This window comes from Callithrix jacchus, chromosome 2, assembly GCF_049354715.1.
Source record: "Callithrix jacchus isolate 240 chromosome 2, calJac240_pri, whole genome shotgun sequence".
Taxonomy (NCBI): domain Eukaryota; kingdom Metazoa; phylum Chordata; class Mammalia; order Primates; family Cebidae; genus Callithrix; species Callithrix jacchus.
This window is the reverse complement of record NC_133503.1, coordinates 142,291,312-142,315,947: the sequence shown is the minus strand read 5'-3', so window position 1 is coordinate 142,315,947 and position 24,636 is coordinate 142,291,312. Positions and strand designations below refer to the sequence as shown.

At 42.0% G+C, this 24,636-nt stretch overlaps 1 protein-coding gene across 1 annotated transcript; it reads right to left on the bottom strand.

Moving 5' to 3' along the window:
* Positions 1-7,043: 7,043 nt before the first annotated feature.
* On the bottom strand, positions 7,044-22,770 carry CD180 (CD180 molecule). Its single transcript, XM_035291508.3, has 3 exons — positions 22,523-22,770; positions 10,913-11,079; positions 7,044-9,341 (listed from the first exon to the last, which is right to left on the bottom strand). The coding sequence occupies exons 1-3, from the start codon at positions 22,610-22,612 to the stop codon at positions 7,613-7,615; spliced, it is 1,986 nt and encodes a 661-aa protein (XP_035147399.2). The 5' UTR covers positions 22,613-22,770; the 3' UTR covers positions 7,044-7,612.
* Positions 22,771-24,636: the final 1,866 nt, after the last annotated feature.

Genomic DNA, 24,636 nt, shown 5'->3' with positions numbered 1-24,636 from the left:
GATTATTACTCTGGTATTATGGAAAGGATGGGTTTTTGCAGATTACTTTTTGCTGAGTGGAATTTTGCCTTTTTTTTAACTTACACAAATATTGTTCAAGATTAAGTCCTTTAGCTGGGCATAGTGGTGCTCACACCACACACACACACACACACACACACACACACACACACATGCTTAGCACTGAGCAAGATGCTTTTTATCAGCCGTCTTACTTATCAACACAATTCTCAAACCAGGTGGTGGCATTCCCATTTTATAGATGAGAAATCAGGCCCAGCCAGGCTACATCGTTTGTTTAACATACACCCTGGAAAGAGAGCTTGGATTAGAATCTGAATTTTTCTGGTTCTGATGCTCTTGACCTTTCTTAGTATTACTAGGTGCTGTGTAATTGAATTCAGATTCAGGCCTCCCTTTGAATGATCTAAGCTATTTTTTGTCCTCTTTCCATGTAGAAAACTCATATGGCACTACGTGATAAATTTGGTGATCGGTGAGAAACTGTTAAGTGAAGGAAGCTAATAGTTCTCTGTAATAGGGTTTCTTTATCAGTTCTAATCAATCAGTAGATAATTTCTCATCTAGGATTTTTGGTTCACAATGCAAATGTAACATGCAAAAGTGTAGCTATAGTAACTACAGAAATTTGCTTCCTTCATTCTAGGCCATGCATTAAGAAAAGTTATGGTAGGGCAGTTCTCTAAATTTAATTTTTCTCCTGCCAGGATGTTTTTATCCTCAAAGCAATCATTTTGTGTTATTCTTCTCTTTCTCTTCCCCCTACATGTCTGATATATCAAGAAAATCTGGAAATGACTAAGGCTTTGCTGAACCTTGGTTCAATTATGTTTTGTATGCTGAAAGCCAATCAGCCTAACCCATGTTCAAGTTATCTGGGAATTAAGACACCTCAGATCCTGAACTGGAGTCATTAGCACTATTCCTTATAGGAAAACACTCAGCAACATCTCACTGGTTTCTGAGACCCAGCATTTCAAAACACAAGATCACTATCTCTTACAACATCACTGGCTGAATGTCGGGCTGTCAATTCCAATACTTGTATGCAGGCAAGCACTTGAAAAAGGGAATGGGTCTGAAGACTGAAGTTCTCTGTACATTCTGTGACATGCCAGTTCAGTATGTCCAGATGTGGGAAAAAGATCTGCATATGGCTACAACATATCACCCCGCACAGCTTGAAGAAATGTCTATTGCTCTTGTAAAGTTGAAGGCCTCTAATATATAGTCATCTGCCGTTTCATTAAGTGCTGCCGGGAGATGGCTGTCAGCATCTGGGAAAGGAAGAATGAAAAGATGTTTGCAAGGCCTGCAGCAAGCATGTTGCAGCTTCAAAGTCTGCATGTGTCAGGCTGGCATCACCATATCCTCCAGCCTTAACCTGTCTAAATAAAAATAATTTGCCTGAAAGTTCTGTCCCTTTGGAATATGTATGCTGTGTTAAACAATGCTGTACTGAAGTAATTTTCCTGAGTTGGAAACATACCTACTCCTGTTGCGGCTGGAAGCAATTCTATGGACATTCCCTGTAATGCATGTCCTACTGTCCCATTCAAATGGGGATCCTTAGAATAGCCATGGCTCCCTCTGTTCCCTCAGAAAGAGGAAAGAGCAACACACAAATCTTGGGCTTTACCATTTGCATTTGAAAACAAAGCCTAGGCTGGGCATGGTGGCTCAAGCCTGTAATCTCAGCACTTTGGGAGGCTAAGGCCAGTGGCTCACCTGAGGTCAGGAGTTCAAGACCAGCCTGACCAACATGGAGAAACCCTGCCTCTACTAAAAACACAAAATTAGATGGGTGTGGTGGCACATGCCTGTAAGTCCAGCTACTCGCAAGACTGAAACAGGAGAATCCCTTGAACCCGGGAGGCAGAGATTGCGGTAAGCAGAAATTACACCACTACACACAAGCCTGGGGGATAGAGCAAGACTCTGTCTCAAAAAAATAGAAAAAGAAAACACAAAGCCTTAGAAAAACACTGTCTCCTTTCAGTACCTGTATATTCTCACAATCTATAATCTCTTTGTTTTATATCTTTTTAAAAGCAAAAGTCTTTCTTAAAAAAAATTTAATTTTTCTCCTTATTGTCTACAGCTAGTCATTGAAGACATATTGGAAATGTATAGATAAAAAGAAAGTACTTGAATCACTGAAATCCTACTGGCTACTCTGTTTCTTTAACTGACGGTATTTTGTTTTGTTTTATTTTGCTGAATAATGAAATAACAGTGGGCATGCTCTTCAGCCCACTATTCTGCTCTTCCGCTTGTGTCACCAAAACACCTGGAATTTGTTTTATGTCCTGCTGTTCACTGCACAGAAAGCCAACCCCTGAGACAACAGGTATCACCAAGGAAGAAGGCTTTAATTGGGTGCTGCAGCAGAAGAGATGGAAGCTCAGTCTCAAATCCATCTCCCTGACCAACTAAACCAGGAGTTTATATAGCATATAGAAACAATGTATAAAGTATAACAATATGTAAGAAAAAATGTGAGGGACAGGTGATTCTTACTGGGAAGCATGGGCAATAGTGATATAAAAAATGTAACAATGTGTAAGAAAACAGGAATTTGGGAGGGGCAAGGAAGCAATCACAGTGAATGAGGGGTGTGGCATCTGGTGTGGCAATCTGGTTTCAGTTCTTTGATACTTTTTGTAAGAGGTCTGAGGTCCTTTTCTGAGAAAGGAACTCCTCAAATAAACGTGTTTCAAGCATTAACAGCAGAAGGGTCCATATCTTATCCAAAAAGCAACTGTCTATGTAACTCTTGAGCCAGTTTCACCTGAATATTAACACCAATATATTTCAATGTTTAGAAGGGGTTAACATATGCTTCTGCAATATGTATAATGGCTGCATGGCATTTCATTATACGTTTGGGCCATACCACTTTCTTTCTGCGTGTGTGCACATGTGGGTGTTAGAGGACCTCAGGTGCAGACCATGGAGGCCAACTCTTCTGTTCTTGGCACATCAACCTTGGCCTATCATAAGATTCATTTACTTATCTCAATAGTCCCTTCCATTCCCCACCACCACCCCATAAACAATTTTGTCGCTGGTTTATCTTTTTGTTTTTGTTCCTGCAAAATATATGTATCGTTTTTAATGCATGCTTTTTTAAGTTATGTAGATGACCATGTTAATATATTATTTTGGCTTTTTTCTCCCATTAAGTTCTATATGTTTACGATTCAGTTACATTGCTATGGCTGCAGCTAATCCACTGCTTCTAATTACTGCATAGCGCCCAGTCTTGAGCTTCTTCCCAGTTTTACCCGCCTACTTCCTAGTGCAGGACACTTATGTTGCTGTGAACTTTCCCCTCCACAAATAATGCTACAATGAATATCTTTGTGGACATAGGATGTTTTCTTGGGCTACAACCTCAGAGCAGCTTGTGGGTAATATACTTGATTTGATTCATTGTTGCCAGATGGTCCTAGAATGGCTGTACCAATCTACACCCCCATAATCAGGGCATGTAGTTCCTGAAACCACACAGCCACAACTACACTATCACTCAGCTTTCTCTTTTTGCCAGTCCAACAAATATAAACATTTATCTCATTTTAACTTGTATTTCTCTGATTGCTAATAGAATCAACATGTTTTTAGTGTTAAGTTGTTACACCTAAGAGCATGGAATATCTCCACATGTATTCAGATCATCTAATATACTTAATCATTTATCTATTGTTGCACACTTAGGTTCTCTCTAAGAAAGAGAGAAAGAGAAAAAGGGAGACCCAATTTATTTAGAAAACCCATTAATCAACATGAAGGGCGGAGGAGGAGATGGAATGGATGTTCTGGTGGCCACTTGTCCTCTGCTTACCTTTGCAGGATCTAGCCAAGAGCTCAGAGAACATTAACCAAAGATGGGGAGTATTGGAGGATGGTGTTCAATGAACTTCACTGCTTAATCGTTCATGAGCAATAACAGCTTTTAAATAGAATATGTAAATTAATTCTTACCTTTATCAAGTTCCACGTTATTCAAATAATTATTTCAAATTGCTAATAGCTAGGATAAGGTAGAGTGGGTAGAGGGTGGATGGGAGAGCAGGGTGGCTTTAGGAGCAGGGTCTTGGAGTCTGGCGGTGTCAGCAGAAGGGACTAATGAGCCACCTGACCAAGACATTTCACCCTTGGATTTGAGGGCAACTTAGCGCTTTCCCCCCATTTTGTTAAGAAATTTCCTCTTATGGGACATAAAGCAATTCTCCAGCTCATTTGACTCATGGGGCCTAACATATGCTTCTGCTATTGGTTGATAACATTAAAATAAGGGAAAGATTTTACATCTTTACCTGAGAGTCCAGGGCCAATCCCAGTCTAACAGAATCCCAACATCTAGGGGCGAAGCACCAGAATCTGTTTTGTAAAGAAGTCCTGGATTATTCTGTTGTTAAACTGGAATAGCCCACTGGGCTCATCCATTCCTCCACAGCCTTCAGGCTAACTCACACCCTGTTAGACCTTCACACTCTTAATTTGTCAGGCCATCAACTCCAGCCCAACACCTGGGACACCCCCAGTCATGACTTGCTAAGAAAAAAGCACATCCCCTCTTGCTTTAATTCAATTTTCTATTCAACATTCAGGGCCAAACAATGTCAGCCACCCATCTTGCCCACTATACTAATATAGGAAAACATTCTAGAGCCATTTGTTTCATACTTTTGTAGGTATCAAAATCGCAAACAATACTGATTAGAGAGGTGGACAAATAAGAATGGAATGAGTTTTCTGTCTTGGAATTTTACAGATAATGCTTGGGTTCAGGGCTGTGCTGTACTCGGTTAGTGGCTGCTGGCACAGGGTAAGATGTAATTCTCTCTCAGATTGTAGGAGTTGCAGCTCATGCAGAGAGTCCTCTGTGATGGAGGCCAGTCAGCTTTTATGGACTTCAATGATATTTGCTTCAGTACCCTTTGAAATGCAGGGTCAGCTCACTGAGCTCCATCATGCAATCATAACACATTTTTATAGGAGTAGCTTGTCAGAGCAGCAGCAACATGCAATACATAAAACCAATAAACACACCATGTTACAGATTCTATCCTAGTAAACAGGATAAAGCAATAAAATTGACAGCAGCCATCAAAAAGCTCCCTTTCTGACTTTGTGGGGTGAATTTACTGTTGGTTAAAACAGAGGAGCTGTCACAAAGCCTTAGATCAGTTATGGAGCAACGAGCTGCATCACAGAGAAGGGAGTGGGCCTGAGAAGGGAAAGCAGGATGGACCACTATGCTTTGCTAAGGCTTGGGCCTCTTTCATTGTCTTGTTTTTCCAAGTTCCATATTAAATATTATGGAAGGCAGTATGTCTATGAGTAGATAAATCAGTAATTAATATACTCCATCTGCAGTTTAAATCCCTAAGGCAAGAAAGAGCTTACATCTGACAGAATATGCAGGAACTCAATGGGTTCGTGCTGTCTAAGACTGGATTCTTAGAGTGTGGACCTTCCCCACTCTAAGATGGGAAAATCAGGAGGAATACATTTATAACTAAGAATAGGGAGGGATTTTACATGGAATCATTTGGCTGGGAATCCAGAGCCACCTCAGTCCAACAGATCTGAGGGTGAGGCCTGAGAATCCATTTTGTACAGACTTTCCTAAAATATTCCAGTGAAAAACATGTGGGATGCCCAGGAAACAGTGGAGATGTCAGGAGCAAGAGTCAATAGGACAGGCATGGTGGCAGAACTGGAAGCCATCAAGGCTCAGGGATTAGGACATACTAAAAATATTTTGAGTCCTTACTATGTCCCAGGCATGTTCTAGGACATCCTTGGGCAAAGACCCTCTCATGAAGCTTGTATTTGGGAGAGACAAGACAGATTAATTAAAACAAATGACGAAAGTAATTCCAAACACTGGTAAGCATTATAAAAATGCTAAAACCCGGTGTTATGAGAGTGAATTGGGTGATGCATAGAGGTTGCTTTGGATTAGCTAGGTCAGAGAAGCGCTCTCTGAGAGAAGAAAATATTAGCACTGAAATCTCAAGGAGATGAGGGCACAAGCCACTTGGAGGCCAGTAGCAGCATCTTCCAGGCAAAGGAAAAAAAAGCAAATTCCAAGACCGAAAATCCCTGAGCAGGGAAAAGCTTCACCCACTCCTGTTCCCTGCCTGTCTTGCCTTTCCTGGGGGTGAAGAGACAAAGAGGATGACCCCCGAGTTTCCACTCTGTTCTGATGTCCCACTAGTATGCCCTCAACCTAAGGGCAAATATATTCTGCTTGGTTTGATCAATTTTTACTTCGATAGTCTATCAGAACTTCCTAACTATAAATTACCATCTCTATCGCTACCCTAAAATTGGTTATGGATCTGAATCCAGGCTTTATCAATGCACCCCTTGAGTCCAGGAACTCCCACCAAGCTTGTCTGGCAATCAAGACTCCAGAAGATAGAAGCATGTGTGATATGGCCCTTTAGGCCTAAGTCATGACATTGCTCTTCGTCTCTCTTCATTCAATGGTCCAGGCCCCTGTTCATTGCTGGTGTGACCTTTGCTGACATCCCTAGCCTCAACAGAAACCACTTCTCTCTAAGCCAGCTTTACGGTGTTCCCAACAGCTGGCATGCAGGGATGTCTTCTTCCTAGTTTTCATGTAAATGCTCTATTTCAAATGTTCTCCGAAGCAAACAGGCTTTTAAGGGCCAGCCTGAGAACCGAACCACCATTCATCTCACAGTTCTGCTGGGAAAGCGTCTTCCAAGAACCGAATGCCTGAATGAGAAGCCGTTTTGGATCACGGCTCACCTGCAAGTTAGGATCTGTAACGTAAGAGCCAGCACACCAGATAGGCAGAGAGAGCCTATCTCTGCCTATTTTCTGAACTGAGTGAGGCAAACGTGGCAGAAATTCTAAACCTTGGGATGGGTTCTTTTTTTTTAACAGCCATTCACACCCTAGGGGCATTTAGAGACCCTACAGACCTAAGGATTAAGAAGATGAATGGAGTCTATTTGATACCAAGTTTCATTTCTGTCTTTTCTTCTAAATTTATTGTGTTTTTCTTTTTTTATTTAAAGTAAGCGTTAAGACTTTGTCTCCAGCTAAGTTTCCCAAATGACTACATTACCGAGAACCCAGACCCAAGCACAATGCTGTAGGCAGGGGTGGGGTGGGGGGAGGGTAGCAGTGCTAGCTTCCACTCTGCCAAATTGTGGGGACTGATGATCTCCTTTCACGGACATGGTGTCGGATGCTGGGAGGGATGTTGGTGAGTAGAAGGGTGACAGCCTCCCCGTGGATGACTCTCAGCTGGCAGTTCTTGCCCAGCCCCTCCCTCTGCTTCCTCCCACCTTCCACATGTGGAAAGGGCTCTGTGCCTCTCACAGCTGTGTCAGGCCCTCTGGCCTGAGCCAGTGTCCTTGCCTAAAGGTTTGTTAGCGCTGGGACTCACAGGAGTAAGACGTTCAGAAAAGCACAGTGAGTTCCTGCCCAGCTCCAGGAACCTATCGGAAAAGTCTGGTCTGGTCACCAGCAGATGACAGTTCCTTCACTTACAGCAATTTTGCTAAGCACATTTATTTGCTTTCTCTGAAAACCTTCAGCACTACACGGGTTGGTATTTCCACCTGAGAAGGTATTTAACTGCAAAGAAGAGCAGAATAGTGAACAATAATAAAAATACTATGAGAAAGAAAATGCCCATGGCTGTAATCCCGCAGGACAGCTTGACATCAGATAGCTTAACTCCCTTTAGAGGTGGCGGGTTTGCGCACATGGTCTCCTCTGAGTCTTCGAGTTTGTGCAGGTTTTCTTTGTACCATGTTAAGAAATGAATATTTGAGCAAGTGCAGTCCAGGGGATTGCGACTCAAATTAATGGTGCTCTGCTGGGACAAGATGGGGAGGAGATGGGATGAGATGATGTTAATGCTGTTGGCAGCCAGATTGAGGTAGATTCCCTTAAGATGGCCAAGAGTATCAATGCTGTCGCATGTCAGGCTGTTGTGGCTTAAGTCTACATGGCTTATATTTTCCAGGCTGTAGAATGCTTGCCGGTCTATGGAGAGGAGATCACAGGAGGATAAAATCAGAGTCTCCAAGCTGCCCACGGTCTGAAGCAGGTTGGTCTTCAAGATAGTCCCATCTTGAAAGTGATTCCCTTTTAAGCTGAGATACCGGAGAGCCGGTAGGCCTGCTAGAAGATGCTGATTGCTGGTATCAAGGAAGCAGTAGGTGAGATTCAGAACCTGTAGGAAATGAAGGTTTTGGAAGGGACTTTGTGGACCATTAATGTGTAAGCGGGTAAATGTCAAATCCAGGAGTTCCAGCCGAGGACATTCCTTGAATGCCTGACTCTGGAGACCAAGAGGCTCATTGTAGCTCAGGTTTAAGATTTGCAAGTGGGACAGGTTTCTGAGTTGTAGACTGCAGCAGTCAGAAGCCTCTATGTCATTATGGCTTAAATCAAGTGTCTGAAGGTTTCCTAGTTTCTCCAAACAACCAACACCGAGGTTAAGTTTCCTCACGTTGCCTCTGATGTGGAGGTGTGTAAGGGAGGGGAAATTGGCAGCATTGATTTGACACAATTGGTCAAAATGATTTACACTGAGAACTAATTTCTTGAGCAAGTTCAGACCCTTAATCCCAGAGGGCAACCCTACCAAGTGAGTTGCTGTCAGATCCAGTTCCTGGATTTGGGTGAAGCACTGAAATGTGGTGGATGAGAAGTCAGAGAAACGGTGTTTCTGCAGGTTGAGGCTCTCAACAGACATTTCACAGAGTCCCTTGAGCACGGCTGAACTAACGTCTTTGTCATCAGTGTCATCAAACACTCCCAGCCAGAGAGACTGAGTAGTAGAGTTCTGCAGACCGTTGAATATAACAGACAAATCTGAAGTTCCTCCGAAGTTCAAACTTTGGAAGACTGTTGAATCAAAAGCCCCAAGCTCAATATCTTTAATATCATTGCCATTGAAGTTCAGGCTTAAGTTGGTGGCCTGCTCCAGAGACCGGATGTCTTCTCTAGAGAGGTAGTGTATAGCATTATTCTGAAAATCCAGCACTTTCAGATTCCGTGCTGGGAAATCTTTGGGGAACTTAATGGAGGAAATGTGGTTGCTTCCAAGATACAAGCTTTCCAAGTTTTCCAGATTGTGCACTGGAATAAACTCGAGATTGGATATTCCCGTTTGGATTAAGAAAAGATGCTTTAGTGACTTGGGGCCATTAAGTGATGTTTCTGCCATGAATATCAAAGGATTTCCAGTTAACACAAGTGTGCTCAATTGATGATGGCTTTGAAAAGTGCCTTCATGTATCCAGTTAATCTGGCACCTTGAAAAGATAATAGTATTTAACAATAATTAATTTGAAAAAAGAAAAAAACCCCACAGTGACACACATTAACAAAGTCATCTTTTGTATCATTCAAAATCAGACGTCAAAACTTTCTTCAGTATCAACAGATGGTCTGTTGAAGGAATTAATGAACAGCCTCACTTCTGAACACTCTGATTTAGATTTTTTTTCCAGGTGTCTCACCCCTTAGGTTGAGCCCTCAGAGATTTGTGCCTGTATTCTAAAGAACCATGGGTCATTTGATTCTGGGCAAAAATCAAACTATTATTTACAGTTTTAAGTAATACAAAATATATCATGTAGAATGCATAATAGATAATATATGAATATAGGATACAAAACATATAAATACAAAAATCTGTGCTGTCCTGGGCAAGTTACATCTTTTCTCAACCTCGGTATTTTCATCTGGAAAACCATCCTGGTGTTCCACCTAAAAATACTGGAGTACACATACACACGCACACACACATACACAGATGGCCTCCTCATCTAACCAAAAGCTGGATGATAATATGCAACATGGAACCTCACAGTGGTGGTTGTAAAGGTGAAGTGGTACGATGGATTTGGACATTCTGTCCACAGAAGCTGAAGGTGAAGGACAAAATAGAAGAAGTAGAACTGCTGTGAGGGGTGCAGACTGCATGCACATGAAGCACCTGTCCCCCTTACACACACACACACACACACACGCGTGTACACACACAAACACAGTACAGCCCTTTCATTTTCTTACATTATTTTATCTTTTTTTTTTTTTTTGAGACAGAGTCTTGCTCTGTTGCCCAGTCTGGAGTACAGTGGCACGATCTTGGCTCACTGCAACCTCTGCCTCCCGGGTTAAAGCAATTCTCCTGCCCCAGCCTCCTGAGTAGCTGGGATTACAGGCACGTGCCACCATGCCCAGCTAATTTTTGTATTTCTGGTAGAGTCAGATTTTCACCATGATGGCCAAGCTGGTCTCGAACTCCTGACCTCATGATCTGCCCACTTTGGATTCCGAAAGTGCTGGGATTACAGGCATGAGCCACCGTGCCCAGCCTCTTCCCTTATTTTCTTGTAATACTTCTGCCTACCGGTTCTCAAATGCTGGCTCAGCCTGTGGAATCTCAGTTCTGCCACTGTAACAAAATAATGGAACTCATTTTCCAATTTGTAGGGGGGAATAGTAGACAGTGTGCTTTTCTCCTCAAAAGTTTTCTTAAATGTCATTACCAAAAAACACACTATGCCAAAATTTAGCATAGTTTGGCATCTGATTTAGTACAAGATTATTTTCATTTTTGTCATCAGTATTCCTTAGAAATGCTCCAACAGTACTACTGATGCGACTAGTTTGAGAGCAATTCACTTTGTTCTCCATTGGTGATGTTTATTTAAATTTCATTCCACCCACAGAAATAGAAGTATTTCGTGGGAAGGTTTAAACATGAGGATAAGCAGATTGTCCCTGGGCCCCAAAAGAAGGTCCTGCAAATAAACTGAACACATACTGTATTTTTATCTAAGTAAAACATCTTATATTAAATAACTCAGATACATACCTAGTTAAATCCAAAAAGGTAAGATTCATGAGTCTCTTGAAGGTTCTATTGTGAAGTGTAGGCAAAAAATTAAAGCCAAATTCCAGAAATTGTGTTGTGTTTGGTAGAGTGTCAGGGATTTCACTGAGACCTAAATTTTCACAGTTATATGTTTTGTTGGCTTCTTTCTGGTGGGAGAAACAATGTAAATAAACATTAGACTTAATAATTTGATTGACTATCTAGCAAAATTATATGTTTTACCTTCCAAGCAGCAACCATACTTCTAGTGATCTTTACCAAATATACACTTGCCAAAAACAAGATGATGTATGCACATTATTGACTGTAGTTTTTTTGTAATAACAAGATTGACAATAACCAAGACTATTAATCAATATAGGACTACTTAAACAAAACATAGTACATTTGCAAATGAAATTCTCTGAAGCTGAAAAAAATCTTCATATATTGATATGGAGTGATATCCAGGATCTATTTCAAGGTGAAAAAAGCAAAGTACAGAACAATATACATTGTGTGTATAGTGTACAGTGTGTAGGATACTGTACAGAGTATGCCTTTTGTGTAAGAAAGGTATGCGTGAATTTTCTCATATTTGTTAAAACAAACCATGCAAAAACTCAAAAACTGATTGCCTTTAAGAAGAGGGAAGAGACCAGATAGAGGAGCAGGGATAGATGTGAGACTTCTCTGAATGCACTTTGTTTTACAGTTTTGATTTTGGTTGAATGGAAATGTTTAGCTTCAGCTTGAAACAAACAAATCAACCCTAGGTAAACATCACCAAAATAAGATAATCAAATATTACATACTTTCTGATGTGGTACAATGTGAGGTATTCATTGTCTATGAAGTATTCTTGCCAAAAAAAAAAATTATACTTGAAACTCTTCAAGATTTCAGGTTTAACTTCACATCTCAAAGTGATATGGTGGATTTAAGTTAAATAACACCACAAGGTAGCAATCCACCAAATGCTGAATGTGAGATATTCTATAGAACAATGGACTTTGTTTTATCAGTGTGTGTATGTGTGTGTGTGTGTTTGTGTGTGTGTGAGAGGGAGAGAGAGTGACAGAGAAAGAGAGACAATGAGCAAGAGAGAGAATGAGAGAGGAGATAGTGCTTGTTAAAAGACACAGAGCCAAGACTTGGAACCAACCCATCAATGATAGACTGGATAAAGAAAATGTGGCACATATACACCATGGAATACTATGCAGCCATAAAAAAGGATGAGTTCATGTCCTTTGCAGGGATGTGGATGAAGCTGGAAACCATGATTCTCAGCAAACTAACACAGGAACAGAAAACCAACCACCACATGTTCTCACTCATAAGTGGGAGTTGAACAATGAGAACACATGAACACAGGGAGGGGAACATCACACACTGGGCCAATTGAGCGGTGGAGGGCTAGGGAAGGGATAGCATTAGGAGAAATACCTAAAGTAGATGACAGATTGATGGGTGCAGCAAACTTCCATGGCATGTGTGTACCTATGTACAAACCCACACGTTCTGCACATGTACCCCAGAACTTAAAGTATAATTTTTAGAAAAAAGACACAAATGTAAAATCTACTTAAGAGACATAACCATCAAATAATAGAGTAGCCCTCATTTAGATTCTGATCCAAATAAAGTAGTTCAAAAAGACATTTTATCGACTGTCAGGGAAATTTGAATGAGGAAAGAACTCGGCGATATGAAGGAAGTCTGGATTATGTTCATGATAGTGGACTCATGATCATGTAAAATAAATGTTCTTATTCTTTTGAGATGCGTATTTAAATATTTAGGAGTAAATCAGCATGATGTTTGGAATTGGCTTTAAAATGCTTTGGCAAAAAGGAGGAGAGGACTGTAGAGATGAAGGGAGTAGGCAAAATGCTGATGACTGTCGAATATTGAGGTTCTTTGCTACTATTTTTGTATAGGTTAACTTTTTTTCTTAACACATGCTTAAAAACTAGCAGGGTGACATAGACCTGAGGCCTTGCAATCTTGAAGTATGAATTCGTTTTAGATCTCTGGATTTGTAGGCTGCCGATAACAGACCATAGGCTTTTGGGCACAACCCTAAACCTAAGTACAGAGAACTTCCTCATCCTGCGCCCCAGGGTAGTTATGGATTCTGAAGCCTGCCAGTCATGGCCTAACACAAGTTATATGTTGAAATAAGTAGGTAAAAATGGGAAGTGGTTGTTTAGAAGCCTATAGAACTGTGGGGTCATTATATATCTGGCTAATGCTTTAGGATAAAGATTAGTGGGGGCAGATGGGAAGGTCTAACAGGGCAGATATAAAACTCTGATGGAGTATATTTTGCCTGCAGAGTCTCCTTGGGAAGATATAAATGATCTCCGGGAAAAGTTCTTGCTATGCTTTGAATATGTCCTCCAAAGTTCATGTGCTGAAAACTTAATTGCCATTGTAATAGTAAGAGATGAGGCTTTTGGGAGGTGATGGGATCATGAAGACTCCACCCTCATGAATGAATGAATGCTATTGCAGAGTGCGTTAGTTATCACGGGACAGGACTCCTGATGAAAGGGTGAGTTAGGCCTCCATTTGCTCTGTCCACGTGTTTGCTTGTACCTTTTTACATGGAATCACACAGCAAGAAGACCCTCACCTGATACCAGAGCCATATTCTTGGGCTTCCCAACTCCCAACTATGGTAAATAAATGACTTTTCCATACAAATTCCCCAGCCTGTGGCATTCTGTGATAGCAGCAGGAAACTGAGTAAGACACAAGAACACCGTCTTACTCAGTTTCCTTGGGCCAGCTCTCAGATCATCTCAGGCTCCAGGTGAGTTCATCCAACCTTCCAGCCCCTGCCTTTCCCTGAAACACTGGGGCTCACTAGATGCCCCACTGAGACTTCCCTGGCCTGGAAAAGATCTGTTCTGTTACACTCCAGATCAGTGGCTTTTCTCATGCTGAGTTGCAAACAGTTCTGCTTAGTGGGAAACAGAACTGCAAACATCCTGCTTTGCTCTGAAGCAGAAGGCTTTTGAGATGTCCCCACTGTAACCTCATTTTCTTTCACTGTAATTTCTGCTTAGTGATGCACTTTTTTGTAGCTGCAGAACATGCTCATATACAGAAAGTCCCCAGTTTTCCTCGGTATTGTGACATTATAACTGTCACTGATGAAAACGCTTTATTTATATTTCCCTGTAATTTATTCTTCATTTTATAGACCCAAAGTCCTCCAGGCACTGCCACAAATCCACATAATGTCCTTGAAATGCATACTTTGCATTTAAAACTTAGATTTAGCTGACTGGTGGGGAAAAAACCCACGTGTTGCCAGACCTACCCTCAGTGCCAATGAATATGGACGACCCAGAGAGAATGTGCATGTGCAGCTGCTGCCCCCATAGTTGCAAAGGTGCTGATTAGCTTGGAGGAGACATTTGTATGTTCTGGTCTCCTTTGGCATAACCGATGTCACATACGGTTGGAGAAAAGGGACTTCCTCAATTTTCTCATTCTATTCTGGCCCTACAGCAAAAGGCTCAATGCTGTCAATTCCCTGCTTCTCCTGAATATATAAGTGCCCATGACACCTAAATTATTCTGTGCCTGAGCCTCTTGTGTGCTTTCCTAAGCACTTTACTGCGCTAACGTGATGCAGAAGATTGAGAATACAGGAGGAGCTCTACTAAGCCAGTGGCCTGAGTGAGTTCCTTGAAAATAGAAAGAAGGTAAATGAAGTAGCTTGGTTTCAACCCAGTGAAAAACAGAATGAGTGGATGACGCTACCGAGGAGTATCAGGAAGGCCACCATGAGTCTGTGCCATAATATTGAATCATCTCTAGTTAGGTGTAAATGGCCATGGATCCTCTGCCTTTGATTGCTAGGAAAAAGAAGCAAGTGACGAGAAATGCAGCTGATAAAAGAATTTAGAAACCAAACACATTTTAGAGAATGTCTAGGACTCAACATACACGTGGCTCTTCCCTTAGAATTTCTGTAATCACAATTGTATCATCAAAATGGCCACGATGATAGAGATACCAAATCGCCACATGCTCTGGAATCATCTAGGAAGCATTAGATTGTTTTCAGTCTATTGTAATTTTTTAAGGCAGAAAGTACACACATATGCATGCGCACACACACACTATTAGTCACATTCTTTTGGATTGAGAGTACACTACCGACATCATCACCTTTAAGCCCTAAACACGTCAGTTTATATATCCTAAAAACAAGGATTTATAGGACTACAGTGCCACTATGAAATTCAGGATGTATAACATCGATACAATGTTCTTATCCATCATACTGTGTATATCCAAATTTTGCCAATTGTCCCATTATTGTTCTTTACAGTAATTTTTGATTTTCCAATTCAGGAGCACACATTGCATTTAGTTGTCATATCTCCTTTGACTCTTTAATCTGAGACAGTTCCTCAGCTTTTCATTGTCTTTCAGACGTGAATATTTTTTGAAGAATACAGGCTCATAATGTGCAGAATGTCCCAAGTGATGCGTTTGTATGTTTCTCATGATTTGACTCTGGTTATACATTTTTGGTAGTAATAAGGGTGTGTCATTTTCCCTATCAAGATTGAAATCAAACTTTTTGAGCATGAGTTCTGATACCCAGGCTTCCAGAACAGCAGAATGGCAATGCAACAGAGTGAAAGGACAGGGTGCAAAAGAAACACTGGGCCAGGCAGATAGCATGGCCACCGCCAGGACCGCATGCTTCTGCTGCTTTTTCCAGGCAGATAACCACTGCCATTGCAGTTTCTCTGATCTCCACATGACCATTTCCTATAAACCCAGCTTTCTCTTCCTAGAGTAGTCCAGAAATGTGGTCAATTTCCAAACTCCCCTTTGCGCTTCTCTGATTCTGCTGGCTCCACCGCAGACTGGACTTCTTGATGTGAACTCACACAGACAGCAGAGCTGTGGCAATGTCACGTGGTATTTATGACAATTAACTCATTCCCGTCACTATTCTAAGTCAAGGGGCATTTGCACTGGGCCCCACTGTGCACTGGGACCTGTGCCATCCATTTTGTCTCTAGCTCTGTCTCAGAGCCATGCTCCCAGAGCTACATCTGTATTTGCAATCCTTTTTCCCTCTAGGTATGCATTTGCATTTTTTCAATCAGGCTCTTATTTTCCTCCTTTCTGCTGTATATCTAACTCCCTCTCATTCCACTGTATTTTCCCTCCTTGCAAGTGTTGAAACATTTTCTAATTTGAAACTCTTTGAATTTCACTCAAGTGCTTATTCTCACCTTTTCGGATTTCTCATCTGCACTTGACACATGCAGCAGCCAGCCCCTCATGCACGAAGAGTCTGGGACACTGACCTCCAACCCTTCCTCATTAATCATGCCTCCATCCGAGATAGAGCAATTTCGACTGAGCCAAATCCCACAGCAACAATTACTCTCTGAAAACAAAGCAAACACTCCCTAGAGAGCACTTCCCTATAACTTTGTTGTCAATCTTATTCCTCCAGGCAAAGGACATTCCAGTTGCATGCACTTTATTTTCTGTTTGTCTGTAAAGTCAGACTGCTTGGGTTCAAATCCTAGCTCTCAACCACCTAGCTGTGTTCTCTGAAACTCCCTTTTCCTCAACTGTAGATTGAGGTTAGTAACTTCAGCTTGCAAGTTTACTGTGAGGATTAATGTGATCATGTGTGTCAGCACTAAAGAGAAGTTAGTGTTTAACTGGATCATCACAACCTTACATCATTATCGAAAGATATTGGGAAGCCCCTGTGTCTATCAACTTGGGTTTCCTTCCCAAAAAAGAGCTCTGCTAACCAGTCCCCCTTTATTCCACACCTAGGGACTGAAGGACTCTCTTCTATCATAGTATGGAGGGAAAAGGATGGCCGAGCTCGCTTGAAAAGGGGAGGCATGCCCACATTCCCAAATAACTATTTCAAGAGTGCATCTAAAATCATGCCACAATCCAAATCACAGAACACTGAATTCTAGCTACTCTTTGCATATTTGTCAGCTTCCAAAGACTTGATATGGGTCCTAATATTTTTGCTTAAGTCACACATATACAGGGACACAAACATTCACAGAAAGGGAAACAAAGAGAGAGAAAACATGTAGCATTTGACAATGGAAGAATCTATGTAGACTACATAATCATCTTAGAACCTGTAGGTAGGTTTGAATATTTTTCCAAACAAAATGTTTTATTTAAAAACTAATCTTGACTCCAACTTGTATGCAAAAACCAAAAACAATTCAGATGGATCTAGATGTGAAACCTAGAAATAGAAAATAAATACAAACAATAAAGCTTCTAGAAGAAACATCAAACTCTTGAGGTAGGCAAAAATTTCTTAAACAGGACAGAAATTTACTGAAAATACAGAAAAAAATAGTAAGTTGAGGTTTATTAAAATTAAGAACTTTGGTTCATCAAAGGACGCGACTAGGAGAGTGGAAAGGCAAGCCACAGAGTGAGAGAAGGTATTTGCAATCTGATGAAGGACTTATATCCACATTACATAAAGAACTCCTACAAATGAATAAAAAAAAGGCAACCCAAGTGAAAATGAGCAAAACACTTCAACAGGCATTTCACACACATAAGAAAGAATATGCAAATGACTGATTAAAGTACAAAAATGTACTCAATTTAGTTGTTCACCAGGAAAATATAAATTAACTCCCAGTGAAATACCAATACCCACTTATCAGCATGGCTAACATTTTAAAAGCAAACAATACAAAATGTTAGTGAGGCTTTGGAGCAATTAGAACTTATGTACATTGCCACTGAGTATAAACTGATACTAACACTTTACAGAACTGGCAATATCTATTAAAGTTTAAACATATGTTTACCCATGATCAAATATACCCACTCCTAGGTATATGCCTAATAAACATTTGTACATCTGTTTACTAAAGATATAGACAAGAATGTCCAGCATCATTCATAATAGCCAAAACATTGGAAACATCACAAATGCTCATTGGCAGTAGAATGCATAAAGCAATGGTGGCTCACTGATACATCAGAGTAACATTCAGCAGTGAAAATGAACAAATGATTGCTGCACACACGAATAAGTCTCACAAATTTAATGTCAAACCAGAAAAGAAACAGACACTAAAGAGTACACACTGTATGGTCCCATGTATATAAAGTTCAAGACCAGGCAAAACTTGTTTCTGGTGATGGAAGCTAGAATACTAGATGCTTTCAGGGGCTAATGACAGGGAGCAGGCATGAGGACGGCTTCCGAAGTGCTGAGAATTTTCTACCTCTTGATCTGTGTGCTAGTAACACGGATGTGTTCACATGGTGAAAACTCATTTAACTGCACACCTATGACTTGTGAACTTTTCTGTATGTATGTTTTATTTCGACAAAAAGTTTTTTAAGCTCAAAACAAAAACCTTATTTTTAGGCTAGGGCTTACAAACAAATGTGAACTGAAAGAGCCAACCAATCCTTCAAATTGAATCCTCTGTTAGGCCTTTCTTGCACTGTTAAAAAGAAACACCCAACACCGGGTAATTTATAAAGGAAAGAGGTCTAATTGGCTCACTGCTTCGAAGGCTCTACAGGAAGCCCAGTGCTGGCATCTGCTTGGCTTCTGGGAGGACTTGGGACTCTTGCAATCATGGCAGAAGGCAGAGGAGGAGGAGGCAGGCACACTGCATGGTGAAAGCAAAAGAGAGAATGACCGGAAGTGCTACTCTTCAATGACCAGATCTCAGGAGAAATCATTATCACCAAGACAGCACCAAGCCATGAGGAAGCTGCCCCAATACACCTCCCTCTAGGCCCCCCCTCCAGCCCTGGGGATTACAATTCAACATGAGATCTGGGCAGGGACACAGCTCCAAACTCTATCAGATCCCAACTGGCTAACTGGGCCTAAATTTTAAATAGAGCCAAGCAGCCAGTTGCTGACTAGAGGTCACATGTGTACTCTGAGTTTCTGAAAACCCTCATCTCTGTTTAATTTTGAAACTTTCAACTCTCAACTGAACAAACCAGACAAGGCTCCGCTTTATCAACCAGTCAGGACTCAGCTGCACCAACCAATTAGAACTAAGCAAATTTGAATGTTTCTGTTGCATAAATGAATCTGATTGGGAACCTGAGTGGGAAACCTCCCTATATAGAAGCCAAATTCCATATTTGTTCTCTGGAATGCACCTTCCAAAGGCTATGTGCCAAAAGCTGCAGTTTCCCCAGTTTGCAAACTGTTCATTGGAATAAAGTCTCCTTCCTCAAATTCCTCTTCAGAGAACTTTTGTTCACAGGCTTAATAGGGTAATGCTGGTCACATGAACATGCAGACACTATGCATGAGCTGAAGGGGGAAGAAGAAAAGAGGAAAGGAAACCGTGGGCGAAGGGTGGGTAAAGTTGGGGGTGATTTACACTTGAAAAAAGGCCAAACCCTTAAGTCAAAGGCAAGAGTTTATTCTCTCAACCACCCTTCCTTTTATCCCCGGCCAGCAGCCTGGAAGTTCCAGACTGTCAGGAATAAGTTCCATTTGTCTTTGCATCCTCCAGCTCCCTCCCTAGTATCCACACGGTAGCAAGGGCTCTGTAAACAGCCTTAGATCTGCTCTTGAGGACTCACACATGATGGATGAAACAAAAGAAAATATGGATCCAATGCTAATTGAATAGCTCGCAAGTTCATTTAAAATCAAACTTCTATTTATCTACCTTTGGTTTATGATGTTGCTTAAAAAAAAAAAAATCAAACTTCTTTCAGAGGGACAGCTGCAGGAAGGTTGTTGTTACGAAAGGGTTCAGTTTCATCTGGCTTATCCAAAAAGGAAAGCCTTTGCTACCACACAGGGCCGGGCCTGCAGACCCTAGAACCCTGAGCACCACTCCTGAGACATGAATAGCACCGAAGGCCCCAGAACAGGCAGCCAAATGACTAGACGGCCTCCTGCTGAGTTAAACTTGTGGGTGTATAAGAGTGGGGCATTTTAAACAGCCTGCTTTCCAATGAGCTGGAATAAATGGGGATACTATCCCATCAGAGGCTCTCACTAGGAGGTGATAACCTATGTCCCTGATTACTGAGGGGATGGTGTCCTCATTTCTACTCACTTTCCATGCCTCCTTCATGTCTGTATGACATTGACCTGAAACCACCTTTGCAAAATTACGACAGAGAAATATGACATAGTTGACTCCATCTTACTTCTAACCTCCAATCTCTCCTTGGTCATTCTTGGGTGTAGAGCAACCTGAATTTGGGATATATTTATAGTTTAACCTTAAAGCAAGGATAATAGCCCTTCTTAAAATGAAAGCACCTTTCGAAAGCTAATGAAAGACAACCAGGTTAGGATTATAAGAGGGGCTCGAATTCTGCTAAGATGTTGGCATAGTTACTCCTTACTGTTCAGGAGTCATGTGACTAGAGGTCACAAGATTTGTGACTTCCCTAATTACTTCTATAGATAACATCACTATTATAGAACCTAATAATTTTTTTTGAGGTATCTTTCAGACTAACCCCACTCAGAATCCTGACTCAACCCATCCTGTGGCCCCACCCAGAGGTAGACATGAGAACTATCTTCCAAAACCTTATGACTTCATCCCTAACCAGTCAACATTTGCCATTCCCGTGTCCCCTGCCCACCTAACTATCTTGAAAACCCCTAATCTCCAAGACTTTGGAGTCACCGACTTGAGTAATAACTCTGTCTTCCACCTGGTATGGCCAGTCTCACATCAATGAAACTTTCTTTACTGCAATGCCGTAGTCTAGGCAGATTGATTTTGTCTGTGCAGTGGGCAGGGAGACCTTGTTGGCAATTACAGACCTTCCAACCTGAAAGATGAGAGGACAGCCTTCTGGGGCTGACAAAAACTTCTCACTCTTCCCCTTCTGTTATGGGCTGAATTTTCTCTCCTCCACACCAAATTCACATGTTGAAGTCCTAACCCCCAGGACCTCAGATTGTGACTGTATTTAGAGATAGGACCTTTAAATGGGTCATTAAAATAAGCTGAAGTCTTAATGCGATCTGACTGGATTCCTTAAAAGATGAGGAAATTTGGACACACAGGAAGACACCAGAGACACTCATGCACAGAGGAAAGGCCATGATAGGACACAGAGAGAAGATGGTCATCTGCAGGCCAAGGATTGAGGGCACAGAAGGAGCAAACTCTGTCAACACCTTGATCTTGAAATTCCAGCCTTCAGAACAGTGAGACAATCTATTTCTCTTGTTTAAGCTACCCAGTCTGTGGTAATTGTTTTTTGTTGTTGTTTGTTTGTTGGTATATTTTTTGTTTGTTTGTTCTGAGATAGAGTCTTGCTCTGTCACCTAGGCTGGAGTGCAGTGGCACATTCATGGCTCGCTACAACCTCTACCTCTTGGGTTTGAGTGATTCTCCTGCCTCAGCCTCCTGAATAGTTGGGATTACAGGCATATGCCACCACACCCAGCTAATATTTGTATTTTTAGTAGAGATGGGGTTTCACTACGTTGCCCAGGCTGGTCTTGAACTCCTGGTCTCAGGCCATCCATCTGCCTTAGCCTCCCAAAATGTTGGGATTACGGGCATGAACCACCATGCCCAGCCCAGTCTGTGGCATTTGTTATGACAGCCCAAGCAAACCAGCACATGCCTTCCCAGCTTTTATTTATCATGGGCATGGTGCCTCCTCCTGGTCTGCTGCTGGTTCCTAATGCCAGACCAACAAGGCTCTGCTCACCCAGTTCTGAGCCTTACCCCAGTGCTGGCTTTGCTCTGCTCTTCCTTATCCTTCTGGCCTCCTTCTAATACTGCCCCAGGGCAACTCTACATCTGGCTACTCCTGGCTCTTACTCTTAACCCCAACCCAGACCAGCAGCCACCAAGACCCATTGTCCCTCCTGTATGCAGCCTTTGTCTGACAGGCCACGTGGTATTGAACACTTGTGGGATCAGAGAAAGCAAGAGGAAGTTTGAGGCATTTTAGAGGATGGCAAGAGACGGAGGCCCTTCTCCTTTCTGTTCACCCCCTCCAAGAATTTCCCACAGGTTGATAAATATTGTTATGGTCCAAAACAGAAGGTGTCATTTGGCTATATTCTCAGATTTTACTCCTGTGGGTTAGTAAAACAGATGGAGGGCTGTCCAAGTCGAGGAGAAAGCCAGACTCATTCAGAATGATCTTTTCAATGCTCTAAAACCTGGCACAGGCTTGTCTTTACTAATTCTCACCCTGAGAGCCAGGAGAACAAAGGACTCATTGGGATACCGCCATGTGAGAGTGGGGATGTTAAACCAACAGCTCCCCCAGGCTGAGTCAGGTTGAGGGGTCTGCTTTGTGCACAGAGACCCTGTTGATATCTTATGACCCACTTGGGATTATTTGGGGGGATTGTTTGAAAAAGAGAAAAAGATCTCATTGCTTCCTATTAAGATGCCACCAGATGATCTCCCGGCTGAGCTCTTTGACTTTTTTCTCACAATAATAAAAATATATATACCTCATTTCCTTTTTAAAGACAGTGGATATTGAAATGCCAAAGCTCAAATTGGACCGCATGCTAAATCTCAAAATTTTCAGATGGTTTAATCTGGATAAAGACAAACAGTTTGGACTCACCTCAATGCACGTCTGATCCAAGGAGGCGATGACTTTACAGCTGGCAGAAAACAGCACCACCAAAAGGAAGCAGCTGCAGTCAAAAGCCATCGTAGGACCAGTGCAATCCCAGTGTGTTGGGTTTACCTAATGCTTGGAGCTGAGAAACTATGAAGGCCCTGAAGCTATCAAACTATGAAGGCGCTAGCAATTTGGCAGCCAGGGAGGTAGTCAGAAGGGTGATCTTGGAGCAAGAAATACTGTTGACTGCTCAGCATTCTGTGAGTCTGTGCTAAAAAAAAAAGGAAGTCCCTTTGCATTTGCATACTAATCATCTTTGCCAAAAATAACTGAGGACCCAGCCCCAGAACGGCCCAGTGCATTTTCTGCCACTGAGCATGAATCAGTTGTACAGTCCCTTTGGGCTGATCACACAGACTTTCATTGTGATGGTTCCAAGTGACTTTATGCCAACTTCAAGCATTTGGCTAACTCCAACAGCTTCTGGTCCTTTTCCCCGAGAGAGGCTGTGGAAGCTCTGCCCACCAAGGAGGTCACTTTCTTGGTTGTCCTAGGTGAGTGAGTAGAAGAGGTGTTGGAGAACACTGGAAGGGCAGAGCACTCTATGGGGGCAGATTAAAGAATGGAGCCCTTCATGGCACCTGCTGAGCTGGGAGCTGGAGCAGGAGGGAGCAGGCTTGAGAGTGTATCTGCTCCTTGAGGCTCAGCTGCTGCCTTGGCCACCTTGGCCATCCCCTGCTTGGCCATCCCCACCTCTGGTCTTCGTGTAGGAGGAATATGACTTCATCCCTTGACCTGGTGTTTCAGGCTTCTTAAAGCAGTTGGGGTGAACTCCCCTCTTGCTCCTTCCTAACCTGGCCGGGGGAAGGAGGAGACACTGTTATAGAGAGAGCAGCCTGGCTAGGGGACAGCAGAGTTAGGGATGCCAGCCTTGGCTCTGTTTCTTCTTAGAAATAGTTTTGAAGCAGGATTGCAATTACCCTTATCATGGAGCAAGATGTGGCAATGATTAAAGAAAGTCAAAGATCAAACATTCCTCAATAGGCTGCCTTTAGCTGCCTGTTCTATCTGTTCTGCAACCCTCTGGAATACAGGATATATTTCGTGTTACTGTCCTCCCACTCCATTTCCAAGAACCCAGTTCTCAGTATTAGAGTTCACAATGGCTCGATTACTACTGCTACTACCACCGCCGCCACTATTGTATTACTATGATGAACAAAATGACTATAGTGTCTGCCACTTATCGAGTCCTTACTATGTGTCAGACACTGTGTCAGGTTTAATTTTTGTTTTTTGCTGCATTTCCCTATCCTTGAATATTTCCACATATTCTATAAAAGAGATGTTATTATTTCTCTTATTTTACAGATGTAGAAATTGATGCTTAGAGAATTAAAACCTCTCCAAGGCACACAATTAGAAAGTGGTGGTCTAGGGCTTCAGATCCAGAAAACCTCACTGCAGAGACTGTGCTACTACTCTTCATGGTTTAAGAAAGGATTTTGTGTTGGAAGGAGCTGAAGAGTAGATGAGGTGAAGAATGACGTTCATTAGGAGATTTCAGAGAAGATGCCAAAAGGCAGAGGGGACTGGAGGAAATAGGTACTTGGCACTCTGCTGGGGCTGCTACACATATTTGGGCTTTTCCTAGTCACTCTTAAAATGACACCTTCAACAAAATAATCTCTGAAGATGCCATCAGCAAGACACAGTCTACCTGACCAATGACAGATCACCTTGCTTCAAAGAAGACATCCATCAGTGTGCAATGGGAAGAGCTGAGGACTGGGAAGGGTTTAGTGCTAGACCTGAGATCCTTGCCTGCCAGCTGAGTGACCTTGGGCAAGTCACTTCACTTCTCTAAGTCTGTTTTCCCATCTGAAAAACAAGGAATTAGAATTCGTGTTCTGCCTACATCACCAGGTAATTATGAGGATCAAATAGGAACATATCTGTGAAAATGCTTTCCTTACCTTAAAGTCCCACATAAATATGCAGAATGTGAGGCAAAGACTAACAAATTCTGATGTCATGTAAATATCACTCTCAGGAAATTGTCTACTGCCCCAGAGATGCTGAAAGGCATATTACGTTCCTTCTTAAAGAAAGGT